This window comes from Rhagoletis zephyria, unplaced genomic scaffold (assembly GCF_001687245.7).
Source record: "Rhagoletis zephyria isolate East Lansing unplaced genomic scaffold, Rhagoletis_zephyria_1.1 Rzeph_scaffold_04528, whole genome shotgun sequence".
NCBI lineage: Eukaryota > Metazoa > Arthropoda > Insecta > Diptera > Tephritidae > Rhagoletis > Rhagoletis zephyria.
In genome coordinates this window covers 31306-44696 of record NW_016161611.1, presented here as the reverse complement: position 1 = coordinate 44696, position 13391 = coordinate 31306, and the positions used below count along the sequence as shown (strand labels likewise).

General features: G+C 35.7%; 1 protein-coding gene across 1 annotated transcript; it reads left to right on the top strand.

Annotated features, from left to right (window-relative positions):
- The first annotated feature begins 4898 nt into the window (after positions 1-4898).
- Positions 4899-12380, top strand: PXo (P[[i]]-sensitive XPR1 ortholog). The gene is made up of 5 exons (XM_017626290.1): positions 4899-5610; positions 5691-5885; positions 10565-10734; positions 11119-11361; positions 11646-12380. The coding sequence occupies exons 1-5, from the start codon at positions 4899-4901 to the stop codon at positions 11781-11783; spliced, it is 1458 nt and encodes a 485-aa protein (XP_017481779.1). The 3' UTR covers positions 11784-12380.
- Positions 12381-13391: the final 1011 nt, after the last annotated feature.

The following is a 13391-nucleotide window of genomic DNA, read 5'->3' as shown; positions in this document are numbered from 1 at the left end:
TTTGTTATTGTTCGAATACAAAAAAGAGACCACGATTTGTTAAGATCACGCGCGGCTTAATATTATCTATTGCAATGATTTGCACGCACGATCGCGCGCCGCACTCGCAAGAACTGAACTGACAAATTCGCTTTTGATTAATGCAATGCAAATGCGTTCGATTCAAATGAGCTCAACAAAAAAACACTGCACATAATACGGGCGGGCATACGATATGCTATCGTCAAAGAAGTAGAAACAGAAGCCAAAGCCAAAATCAAAATCAAAATCGATTGCGAGGTCGCCGACATCAACAACGGCAGACGCGTTGCGCTGCGGCACCACAGTAATCAATAAATAACCAAAGGCTGAATTAAAAATCGAAAAGGCAACGACGCATTAAACAAACACCAAAAAATGGTAAAACAATGCGCATCGACAGACGACCTACAAAAAAAAATCTATGCTAAATATATACATATAGATACAATGTATGTCATACATACAAACATATGCATATGAAGACATTGGCGACGCTTTGAAAATAGATCAAACGGCAAAATGAGTAAAACATGTTTTGAATTTTCAATTAAAATCGGTATATCGACTCGCTTCCGAGCGTTGAGCACACTTTCCGGTTGTCTATCTACATACATGTGTAGGAGTACTTAAGTTATGCATGACTGAGCGCCATTCGCTTCCACTGAGACGAGTTCTTTTCGCGCTCGATCGCGCTTGCTCTCCGACGTAGAGATGTCGGAAAAAATCATCGATGTATAAATAGTCGATGTATCGTTGCATTGATGTTTTTTTGAAAACTGATATCTCTAGCATATTAAACCGCCATTTCAGTTTCTCTGTTATGTTTGACTGAAATATTGAAATGACTGCAAAAAGTTCCATGAGAAACATAATTAGCTCAGTTACAGTTAGTAATTTAAAATTATGCGTACTAGTTAGTAGTAGAGACCCAGAATATTAATTATTTCATGGTGGAGTTTTAAAAAAGTCATCAAAATTTTCGAAAGAATTATAAAAGTCTTTTGATAATAATTATGTGTGAACAATTTTTTTTAAGTCATCGATAACTATTATTTTAGGACTTAAAAATGTCTTTTCATAATAATTATCAGCGAGATAAATATTTTTAGGTCTTCAAAGACTTTAAATAATAATTATGAGTGCGAAAAAAATTTTTTAAGTCTTAAAAGACGAGGCTTGTTCCGGACCATTTCGGGATTAGTTTGTGGCAATTTCGGGACTTCTTCGGGACTAGTTGGGGACAAGTTCGGGAACAGTTTGGAACTTGTTGGGAAGTAGTTTAGGACAGGTTAGGGCCTATATTAAGTATGTATATATAGTCCTGAACTGGTCCGAACTGATCCCAAACTACTCCCCAACTAGGTCCGAGCTGGCCCCTAACTAGCCCCGTCTTTTAAGCGTTACAAAATTTTTTCGCACTCATAATTATTACGAATAGACTTTTATAATATAAGTCTCAAAATAAAAGTCTTGGACGACTCAAAAATATTTATCTCACTGATAATTATAATGAAAAGACTTTTATTATATAAGTCTTAAATTAATAGTTGTGGATGACTTAAAAAAATTTTCTCACACATAATTATTATGAAAGAACTGTTATAATATAAGTCCTTGAACAATAATTATAGATGACTCGAAAAATATTTATCTTAATATAATAATTATTGATTGACTTTTAGTTTTTTCTCTTATAATAGTTATGTCTCTGGTTAGTAGAGCTTACTGTTGCGGTTGAAAAAACCAACAACGGTTTTGTTAAGGGGCAATTACCTAATCGCCAGTTATTGACGCATTCTAGAAAGTCGATAACACTGAGCGCCCAATGGCTACCCGCATTGCTGCAGTTGTGAATGCATTCAGGTGGCCGGCCCGCTCCTTCGCTCGCCGTTTACTTTTGCTTTAGTAGTCACAGAGCGCATTTTTACTAAACAGTAACGTGTTTATATGGTGGCATGAAGTTCGTCGCGAATGTAAATTTTGTATTTATTTGCTATGACAGCCGCTGGTTGGGTTTGTTTACATTTCTAATGATATGCAATCAAAGCAATAACTTACTATAGAGTATTGAATACATATTTACATTTTGAGTGACTTCCCTATTAAATGATCATTTGATCACAATAACTAAATGATATTAGATAATGATTTGATCTCAACCAAGGTCAGGTATACATACAAAGATACAAAGTAGCGAACGTGTAAGTTAACGCCTTCGGCAACAAACAAAGCAAACAGCATTTGAGGCGTAAAGCAAGGAAAGGTAAGATGGTTAAAAATGTCACTGTCAAATATTTTAAATATTTGGGTAAAAAATATTGATAATTAATACGGAAATACTTATATACATACAGACCTGAACAGAAGACGATTTGAGTGTAGAAAGAAAATAGTTTTCTAGAAGCTGCCGCCTTCAATTTAGGGGGAAGTCAATAAAATTTCTTCTTCCTCTTATTTGACGCTGTAACCGCCTAAACGGTTATAAGCAAAAAGTGTTATAAGTGGGAGTGTCGGAATGCCCTTTTTTATGGAATAGTGTTTCTGATTATGACTTTTTCCGGCGAAAGTGGAAGTTTGAGAGGTTAGAAAATTTTCGAAACCAAGCGACTTTGAAAAAAATTAAAGACATTATAAATGTGGGACTATAAAAACTATGAAATCCTAAAAAGATATTAATAAGAGTAATTTATATATAATTTCTTGTAAAACCTCAGAGACTTTCTCAAATTAAAGCCGGAGATTATCCATCCACGATGATGCTACACTGAAAAAATCCTTCGACTGCGCATTCATCAGGTGTACAACGATAGCAACAGAGTTGATTGACTGAATCAATTGATTATGAATATCTGACAGATATATGTATATGTATATATGTATGTAAGTGATACTTTTCAATCCCGGCCCAAAATGAAAATTAATAAATAAATGTTAATACTTTGGGGGTAGTTAAAAGTTGTCTCTTTAATCGAATCGCAGAAGCAGCAGAGATTGGTTAACTAAATATCTAGTTTTTGCAAGTGATCCTTGAGTCAAAAGTGTCATAAAAGAATGAGTGTAGTTGGAATCTTTTTAAACTATATCCACCCAGTAACCTCTTGGTGTAGTTCACTTGAGCATCTCTGATGCTGTGCTCTGCTTAATATTCTTTCATTTTTGAGCTTTTAGTAAAAAAAGAGTAAACTTTCTTTTGACCTTCAGAATTCGCTGGTATGCTTCCAATATGAATCGCCGCGCTAACTTCAATTTATTTTGGCTCTTAATTCTTGCAGATGGTCGTTCAATATTCTTGTTTTTCTTCTTAGGGTACAGATAAACCTATATTGTTGACCATTCAGTAATATGAGGTTAGCTGGGCTGATCCCTGAGGTCTCACATAGACCACTAGTTGGTTTTTTAGTGTTACTAATTTACTTAAACCTTATTAACAATTTGCTGGTGCTTTGGTCTGCAATATTCTGCAGTCAGAAAGAGAAAGCAGACCCTCCTACGATCTTCCAAAAAGCATGGTGTGCTTTAAGAGAAACCTCAGACAGAGTTGCACTCTAAAAAAAAAATGTGTAGATTTCCTAGCTAAAAGGTAGATTACTGATTTCCTACCTTATTATTCGCGAAATTACATGCTCGATTCTTCAAAGAATAGTTTGTTTAAATTTCCGACTTTTTAGAGTGTAATATAGCTGCTGTGGTGTGCGTAAATTTACAACGAAAGTGTGTAAAAGCTACAAAATACACATCTGCTGTTTGATTTCACCCGTAGAATTGTGTAAAGCCGCTAACAAAAAGTATTTTTACACACGAAAATGTGTAAACGAGAAAAATACATATTTATCGTGTAAATTTACCAAAAAATTTTAAAAATAAACAAAAATATACTCGATTTATAGTCGCATTTTTAAACAGATTTTTTAGAGTGTGTGTCAGTCCTAACTAGAACGCACGATATGATGTGAGACATTTTTGCGTAAATAATCCATGCTTGAAAGTTTTCGAATTTAGTTGGCGTTTTAGGCACTGAGCACCAATAAAACAAATATATATTTTCGTGTTATTCCATTTAATAATAAGCTTAAATTTTTCTCGCAAAAAGCTGCATGGCACTGAAAAGCTATGCAAGCACAAAAGCTAAGCATTTTCCGACCATATGTTCTCCCACAAATTTCACTTTTCATTCAAATGTGTGTGTGTGCGTGTGTGTCAAAGTGTATTCGTATTGACTGTGCCCGTGAAAATGCTGCCAGTGAAAAAACGAGTGCTGTTCAATTATTTAGTGAAATTAAAGTGAAATAATATAAATCGCGCCTTAAAATGAAATTTGCCGAACACTTGAGCGCACATATAACACCGGAATGGCGGAAACAATACATAAACTACGAGGTATGAGTCGCATTTCGGAGGATGAATCTTATTTGCGTTTTCGGATGTTGGTCAGTGTAAAGTGAAAATATTGTAGATACTGGTGGGCGGTCGATGACAGCTGCTGTCAATGGGTTGGGTGACGTCATGAAAGCTCAGAATGTAGTTGTCAAAGTGTGGAGCTTATATTTTGGCGCAAAAAAGTGTTTGGTGTGCTGCGCATGACCACAAAGAGACACGTGTTGCAGAGTGTTTAGAAGATTGAGATGTAAATAGAGTGAAAATCACATGTTTTTGGCAAATTTGTTTACAAACAATGCATGTAAACAAAGCGAGCTTTTGCCAGTAGCCGGGGAGGGGTAAGAGCTTAGTGTTACACTTTCACTGAGTGCTTATGTACTTAAGACAAATATGTATATACATACTTACAAACCCAGATTATCATTGTGTGTACATCAGTGGCCGATTTGCTGGTTTGCAAAGCAATTTTACGCCACTATACGAGAAAATTAGTAACACTCATGTGCTATGTTAAAGCAACGCTTCTTTCTATTCTTATATACTTTCTCTTTTACTTATATACTCGTTTATTTTCAAATTTTTTNCGCTTACGTGTGCCGCCGCTGGGTGAGCAGCAAAGCCCATGGACCACCTTCAAGGTTGGCCTCTTCTCAGGCGCTTTTGTTGTACTCTTTCTCACCGTTGTACTGTCGGCCATATTTCATGGCTTCGGCAAAGATTGGCGCGTCGGTTTGCGTATGTTTCGCGGCCCCTTTCTCATCATCGAATTCCTCTTTCTGTGGGGTGTCAATGTCTATGGCTGGCGTTCGTCGGGCGTAAATCATGTACTCATCTTCGAGCTGGATCCGCGCAATCATCTCTCTGAGCAGAATATCATGGAAGTGGCCTCAGTGTTTGGCGTTCTTTGGGCCATTTGTGTGCTGTGCTACATTTACTGTGATCCGCTTGGCATACCGCAGTATTCGGCGCCCATTTTCCTCTACACACTAATGATTGCATTTCTGCTCAATCCGACGAAGACGTTTCACCATGAGGCGCGCTATTGGGCGGTGCGCGTGCTTAGTCGAGTTGTCATGGCGCCATTTTTCTTCGTGACCTTCGCGGATTTTTGGCTTGCCGATCAGCTTAACAGTCTTGTGCCGGCCTTTCTTGACATACCCTTCGTTATTTGCTTTTTTGGTGAGAATCCCAACTGGCACAGGTCGGGTAACGGTAAGTTTGCCGTATTTATTTACACTTCTTCTTATTGGGATTCGTCTAATTATAATAAATTTTTTTTTTTGCATCACCAGATGGCACAACATGCGTTAAGGACATCTCTATGGTGCGTCCGGTTGTTGCTATTTTGCCGGCCTATTGGCGATTCGCTCAGTGTATTCGTCGCTATCGTGACACGCGTGAAGCTTTTCCGCATCTGGTGAATGCTGCCAAGTACGCAACATCGTTTTTTGTTGTAATATTCTCCTACAAGTTCCAAACAACCGCAGGTAAGTGGCTGATGGTATCAAATATCAAATGCTTGGGAATAAGTTGTGTGAAGACATTTTTGATATCCATCTTCTTTGAACACTTTAAAGTTATTATTAACTTTTTTAAGTATCTACTTATGCTCGCAATTAAATGAATGCTTTCAGATTTCTGCACGCAATTAAATTATTTGAGAGACAAATATTTAAATTTAACTTTTGCGCCTCTCACTTAAAGCGCAAAAACTATTTAAGCGAATACTTCTCTACTTTTTTTGTTGCGGTAAAGTTCGGTAAGGCACACTTGCAGTGTTGCCAGAACTTTTTAGGCCGACCGGCTAAATTGGCCAAAAAAACTGCTAAGACGGTTAAAATTTCCGAATTGGAACTTAGTTGCGCAAATTGGTCATTTCCATCATTTATAGTTTAGAAATAAAAGAGGCTGATGCTTTGCAATATACCAACTTGGAACTCAGCCTTTTGCGTCACATGAAAATTCGTGCTCATACGTTCTTAAAAAAAAAAAAAAAATACAGTGACCCAAATATAAACTGGGACGCGACATTTTAACAAGGTTTGGCTACTTTTCTTAAGTTTTTTAATGTTTATTATTTTTCATGAATTTTTTGCACAATTTCAACAAAATTTTTTAACTTTTTAGTCAGCATCTTTAGAAAATATTATGGTATGCAGCTTTGTAGTCTATTAAATTCTAGTTTATTGAGGTGCAAATTTGAACTAGCGAGATCTTACTGGTGATTTTTGGCATTTTTTTTAATGACGGTGTTACGATTTTTTTTTTTCCATACAAACTATGTTCAACAAGTTTTTTTATATGTAAACAATGCCAAACACCGTCAACAAAAAAATTCCAAAAAATCGGTGGTAACTGCTAGGTACTTTAAATTTTTTACTTTATTATACTAAAACTTTAAATTTCTAAAGATGCTTAAAAATTGTGGTGAAAATTTGCAGAAAGTTAATAAAAAATAATAAACACTAAAAAACTAAAGAAAAATAGCCAAAACTTGTTTTGGTGAAAATTTTAATAATTTCATATATTTTCATAAAAAAGAACAAACATTAAATGTCGCGTCCCAGTTTAAATTTGGCCACTGTCTATGTGCTTAAAATAAAAATCTTTGAAATCGGCTGAGTATTTGAAGACTTTTCGGATTAGAAAAAATTGTATTTATATTGCATATATGTAACACAGTTCGACATGAAAAATTTCCCCGAGATAAAGCTACCCATTTCTAATAGATTTTTGGTCGCTAAATTGGTAAAAATGGAAACTTATATATAAAAATTTTTAAGAAAATATTGCAAAGAGCAAAATCGGCAATTTTTTTTTTTGGCAAAGCGGCTAACAAATCGGATGCCGGCTAAACCGAATTTTCTCCAGCTGTTTGGTTTCGCAACCGGCTAAATCTAGCCGGAAAACGGCTGAAATGGCAACACTGCACACTTTTGCGGACACCACAATCCCGACATACCGAAAAAGCTTAACATAGACATTACATATCGTCGTTTAAAGTACAAAACCGCGTATCGTCGTTTTGCAAAACCGCGTAACTGACATTTTTCGCCAAAAATTGGATTTGCTCACACAAGCGCTTGGCTCAAGCCTTATCCATTCGTCCTTAAATATACCAGCCAGAAATGCGATTGCTTTATTAAAAAGAGAACCATTTTGAAATATCAATGTTTTTACCCTCTAGAAAATAATTTATGCAACCTCACATACGCGGTTTTGTACTTTAAACGACGCCTTTGTATATCTGCATATAAATATGAAATAAGGCGCGTATTCCTGACAAAGTTTTTATATTCTCTCTCGGGTATTAAAGTCGAAACGAACCTCATATGCGGATAGGCAAATAAATTTATTTCAGCATTTAGCTGTTGACAGTTGGGAATTATTAAGCCTGCCCAAAGTTTAAGCAGCGCTTATATAAATATTTATCTCGAGCACTTTGTGGCTTCAAAAGTACGAACAGCGGAAAATGGTTAGATATATAAAAATATGTGTTTGAAAACGTTGTTGGCAAGAAGATTTAGAATTAATTATAATTTCTAGGTTCGGTGTGCAATTTTTTTCTACATTATAATCCTTAAAGCGAAGTACCCTTGAAATCGGCATGATAAACAATTAATTAAAATGGTTAACAAAATAAATATATACATACATACTTAATGCAAAAAACTGCCTGACATTGATAATAAAACACCATTTGTAATGAAGAAAGAAAATAAATGCAAATGATTTCCCCTAAAATAAATAGGCTGCACGTTGGCTTGGCAGGGCGAATACCTATAAGAACAACCATGGCGACTTATACTAGGTTTACATATACATAAGTAGATTATCCTCATTTTCGAGCTTAACTCCCTAATCTCTAATTAGTAAAAGAGGTTGGCGATACAAAATTCGTCTCTTGTTTATCTGTAATTATGAACCGGTGTACAGCCTAGTTTTATCGATTATTTTTGCGAAGAAGAGGAGAAATGCCAAATGTAAAAGGCAAGGAAAAGAGGTCTGTAAAGGTATTTTTAATAAAATATTAAGTTCAAATATATTTGAATTGCTTAATATAGCAGAACAAAGTGATCACGGTGGTACAGAGAAGAAAGATAACATTTCATTGAGATGTGAGAATAACAAGCACAACAAATTCGACGGCTAACTATCTGAGATTTGCCTGTGTAAACAGGGTGATTGAAAAACGGGCTTTGATTGAAATTATATTGATATGTGAACATACTTTTAGTGGTCCCCACGGGTGGGCGATAGTGAAGATCATAAAATTACCCTGGCATTCAGTAAGCGGTCTCTAGTCACTAATAGTGACTTTTGGTGGTGTACTTGGATTCTGAGACTATTTGGTACTCAGTACGCTGTCTTACGTCTCTAGTCTCAAAAATAAGTCACTAATTTGTCAGCTGCCTAAGAGCCGGTCACAAGAATAGAAGCATGGAGGAAACGCTTATTTCTTTCCATTCTATTAAAAAAAAAAACGCGAAAATGAAGCGAGGAAATTAGTTCAACAACAATTTCATTAGGAAGTAAACCAAAATGTTTTAATTTCATACAAATGTATTGAAAAAAAATTAATTTTTTTGTTTTTAAAACATTAAAATCTAAAGATTGTTAAAAAAAAATAAAACTAACAAAAAAAAAAAAAAAAAAANAAAAAAATAAAACTAACAAAAAAATAAAAAAATAAAAATAACAAAAATCCTCTACGGCCGAGAAGGACTTGAACCCGGACCCTCTCGGCTGCCAGCCTAATGCTTTGACCACTCGGCCATTGCGACTCTTCGGGCAGCGCGGCAAAAGGCATACGTAAACGCTATCAGTTCACTGTCAGTGTTTGTTTTCACCACACATTTTTGGTGAACTTTTTGTGACTCTCCCCTTCTGAATACCCAAATCGTCTCAAGTCACAAAAATAGTCACTAATTGCTAATCTCAAATTTAGTGACTTGAGATGAGACTGAATTACTGAATCCCAGGGTTAATCAATGTATGCAGGGAGATCGGCATATTGAATATATACATTATATAAATTTTTCTTAACCTATGTTTTGTAACTAAATTTATATAAGAGTGTTTATATGGATACGTTTGCCTTGCACATTCAAGAGAGACGATCTAGTCATATGCAGTGGGAGAAGTATAGGCTCAATGTGGCCATCACTCCCTACCGCCGAAAATGGTGTTGAACTCTCTGAGGGATTTAGGTTTCCAGGAATTGTTGTGATGAGTAGAAGCCATCATAGGTGTAAAATTCACTTTGTTATATATTTATCTATCTTTATGGCGTAACGAATGAATTTGGTATCCCTGCGAAACTACTTAATACGTATTTTTCAATTGCCTGCCGATCCCAAGTCACCGCTCTTATTTTTTAAGAAAGTTCTTCCCGATCTTTAAACCTTCCGTAAGGAGCCCGAAATCTCTGGAAAATTTCTCGGACGTTCTTCCTCTGTGCCAGTATTTTAAGCAAAATATCGCACTTTTTCCTTTACAACACTACGCACTTTTTCACCTACCTTTAAAACCAGAAGGCCAAACTCTGGTTAATTACCAAGATTTTGCGTTGTTTTGCATACAACTCGCTATCTTACCGGGTGCTCGATTTCATCTCGTTTACTAAAGTTGGGACCAATAGTAAGTAAATAAACAGTTCAGTCACGCAATGAATGTTATGAGCAATGTTGCCAGATTTACAGTTTTAACTGTAAATGACAGCTGTTTAAATTACCTTCCAGTACAAATAACAGTTTTTTCTTCGATATTACCGACGAATAATTATTCACTGAATTAATTAGCGATTTAGATTTTTTCGAGCTATTTTTCTCTGTTAAAAGACCATTGTAGGATGAAAGTGTCATTGTACCTTTGCATAAATGATAGAAATAATTTCGGTAAGCTATTCTTAAAGCATTAACTGTACATATTTGTATATACATACATACATACATATTGCTTAATAACTGCTATTTGACTTGACCCTATTGATTCGCTCATGCCGTGCCATAGCGCCATAAACATAATAACTAACTGAACATAATTGACAACTCAGCAAATAAATTAAATTGACTGTGAAGAGCGTTTTTCCAGCAAAATTCCGCAAGTTTATTTTTTTTTATACATAATTTACTTACCGTTTGCCACCTCTCCACTCTCATCACAGCTGATTATGTCACATCAAAGGATAATCCCTGGTTCTATTGCTGGATAGTAGCGGCCATTGTGTCCTCCTGTTATGCCTACACGTGGGACATTAAAATGGATTGGGGCCTATTCGATGCCAAGGCTGGCGATAATCGCTTTTTGCGTGAAGAAATTGTCTACTCGTCGACGGTAAGTGTACATACATACATATGTATGTCTATTTGGTGTAAAGGCAGTGTCACACGATTGGCACATTTTTACACATTTGCATATTCTTTATATTGGGCTATTTTTTTTATTTTGAAAAATTTTTACAAATTGTTTGTCCTGATTGGGAATAAAGAAAAATATTTGCGATTGGGATATGATTTGCAGCAAATTTTTTGGCAAACGCTTAATCGTCTGACACTGCCTTAAGAGGAGCGAAGAAGCAAAATATTGTTGGTTAGACTCCAAACAGTTTTCTTGCAGCTGTCAGTTATAAATTTGCATTGGTTTTATCCAATTAAGCAGTTATTATTATTATTTCGTTTGTTTCCATTTCTTTTATTTTATTTTTTCTGCATTTCAAAGTGGTTCTACTATTTTGGCATTGTGGAGGACTTGGTGTTGCGCTTCGGTTGGACAGTTTCGATGAGCCTAATTGAGGCTGGTTACATGGAGGGCGATGTTATGATGACCATACTCAGCCCATTGGAGGTATTCCGACGCTTCATATGGAACTATTTTCGCCTGGAGAATGAGCATTTGAATAATTGTGGCAAATTTCGTGCTGTACGCGATATCTCAGTGGCGCCCATGGATTGCTCAGATCAGGTGAGTGAGTGCCTTCTAATTGGGTGTATTAATTGGCAAATATATCAAGCGCAGCTGACTACTAAAACCTTGAATATATATGTACATATTCTGTCGCAGAAAGTCAGTGCTTAACAAAAATGTTGTCAGCCGTTTTTCATGGCTAAGCGAATTGAATGCGGAAAGTCTGTACTTTTTCATACTCTGAATGTATTCTTATTAGGCACATAAATCTGTACATACAAAGACGTTTCGGTAATTGAATTTTTTTCTGACGCCTTTCTTTTTCTTATGCGCCTTGACAGACGACAATTCTCCGCATGATGGACGAAGAAGATGGCGTGGTGAATCGACGTGGCAAAACCAAAGGTATGTCGAAGAAGAAGGAGCAACAACGCCTGTTGCTGCTGCAAGGCGAATCCGTTGAAGATTTATGCTCCTAAGTGGCCAATAACTTTGCTTTGGTTTATATAAAGCAGCACAAATACAAAATGAGTGGTTGGTTTGTTGTTTTTAGTTTAGTTTAATCCCAATGAATATGCCAACTAAATGTTTTACTAAATAAATGTTCGCATGCATACGTATGTGTGCGAAAAAAAAGGTCCTGCTTAAGTGACGGAAACGTAAGAACAAAAGCAAATTTCATGCTTAACTGCAAGCTCAATGGTGTAATTTATGCCACTTATTTCTCTATTTGTGAGTGTAGATTCTTTACTCATTAAGGCCAACGAAATATATTGCAGTACTTAGATAAAAAGCTAAACCCTATAGTAAGTTAAATATATTCGCACATAAACCACATATCTGTATATTTATACTTATTTACGTACGCATGTATTTGTGTACATTCGTGCGCTGCCGTTTTTGCTAAATATTTTGTAATTAATGCTAAATAAATAGAAATTCAATCAAATTAAAAATTTAAATACACATAAGTACTACTTGTATTTACATTAATTACTTTGTATTTACGTACAGGCGTATATCGCTTTAACGGTTTGTCTGCATTTGCTCTTGTTCCGGCATAATGTTTTTTTTTTCTACGGAAATACTATCTAGTCAAAATATTTAATTGTTGTATAAAAATATTTGCATATGTACATACATTCGTATTTATTTATTTATGCCTAGGTTTTGTGAAATTTATATATGTAAATAGCTTCAAATGTTAAATAAATAGTTGGAAAAATGTTATTCAATGTGAGTGGCTATTAATTTGATGGTAAATACATTTAGGGCCGGTTTCTCCATCTCTGGTTAACACTAACTCCCCGGTTAAACATTGTTATCGACGTTCTAACTCCATGCATATAACAGGGAGTCGATAAGGTCGATAACGATGTTTACCGGGGGATTAGTGTTAACCGGAGATAGAGAAACCGGCCCTTAGTATGGTAATGTATGGAATGGTGATAATTTTGCGAAATAATTGGATGACAGTAGTCGCTAAAGTTCTCTAAATGAAGAGCAGCAGGGCCTAAAAGTATACAACAGAGGAAGAGTAACACATGCGATGCGTAATCAGCCAAATATGACAGTGTGGCGGGCATGCAACTGGATGTTGCGTGTTGTTAGGGGTGGCTGCTGTTCTTTTGAAGAGCTTTGGCGTTCAAAATTAGCGATAGCAAATGTTTGAATACGGCTGCGGGAATGTTTAGGCGACTTCAACAACTAGCGCCTGAATGTGTACTACAACCTCGATAAAACCGCATAAAAAGGACAGCTAAAATATATATACATATGCTTAGCTGCAAGTGGAAAAAATTCATATCACATATTTTTACATATGCACTTCTCAAGTGTCACATAGGAAAAATTATTAAAGTACATAATAGGCAGCAATAGCATCTACATTTTCCCAGACAGGCAAGCGGCTTTAACTGACTAATTAGTAAGGTACTTTGAGCTGTCAAAAATTAAAAAATTCTGATAGTTTTAAACTGTCCACAACATGAAGCTGTGGTTGTGTTGTACTATTGTGGCTGTGGTAAAGGTTGAGTCAATTTGAACTTTTGTGGCGACAATGGCTGGAAGTAAAATAAAATAAAGGA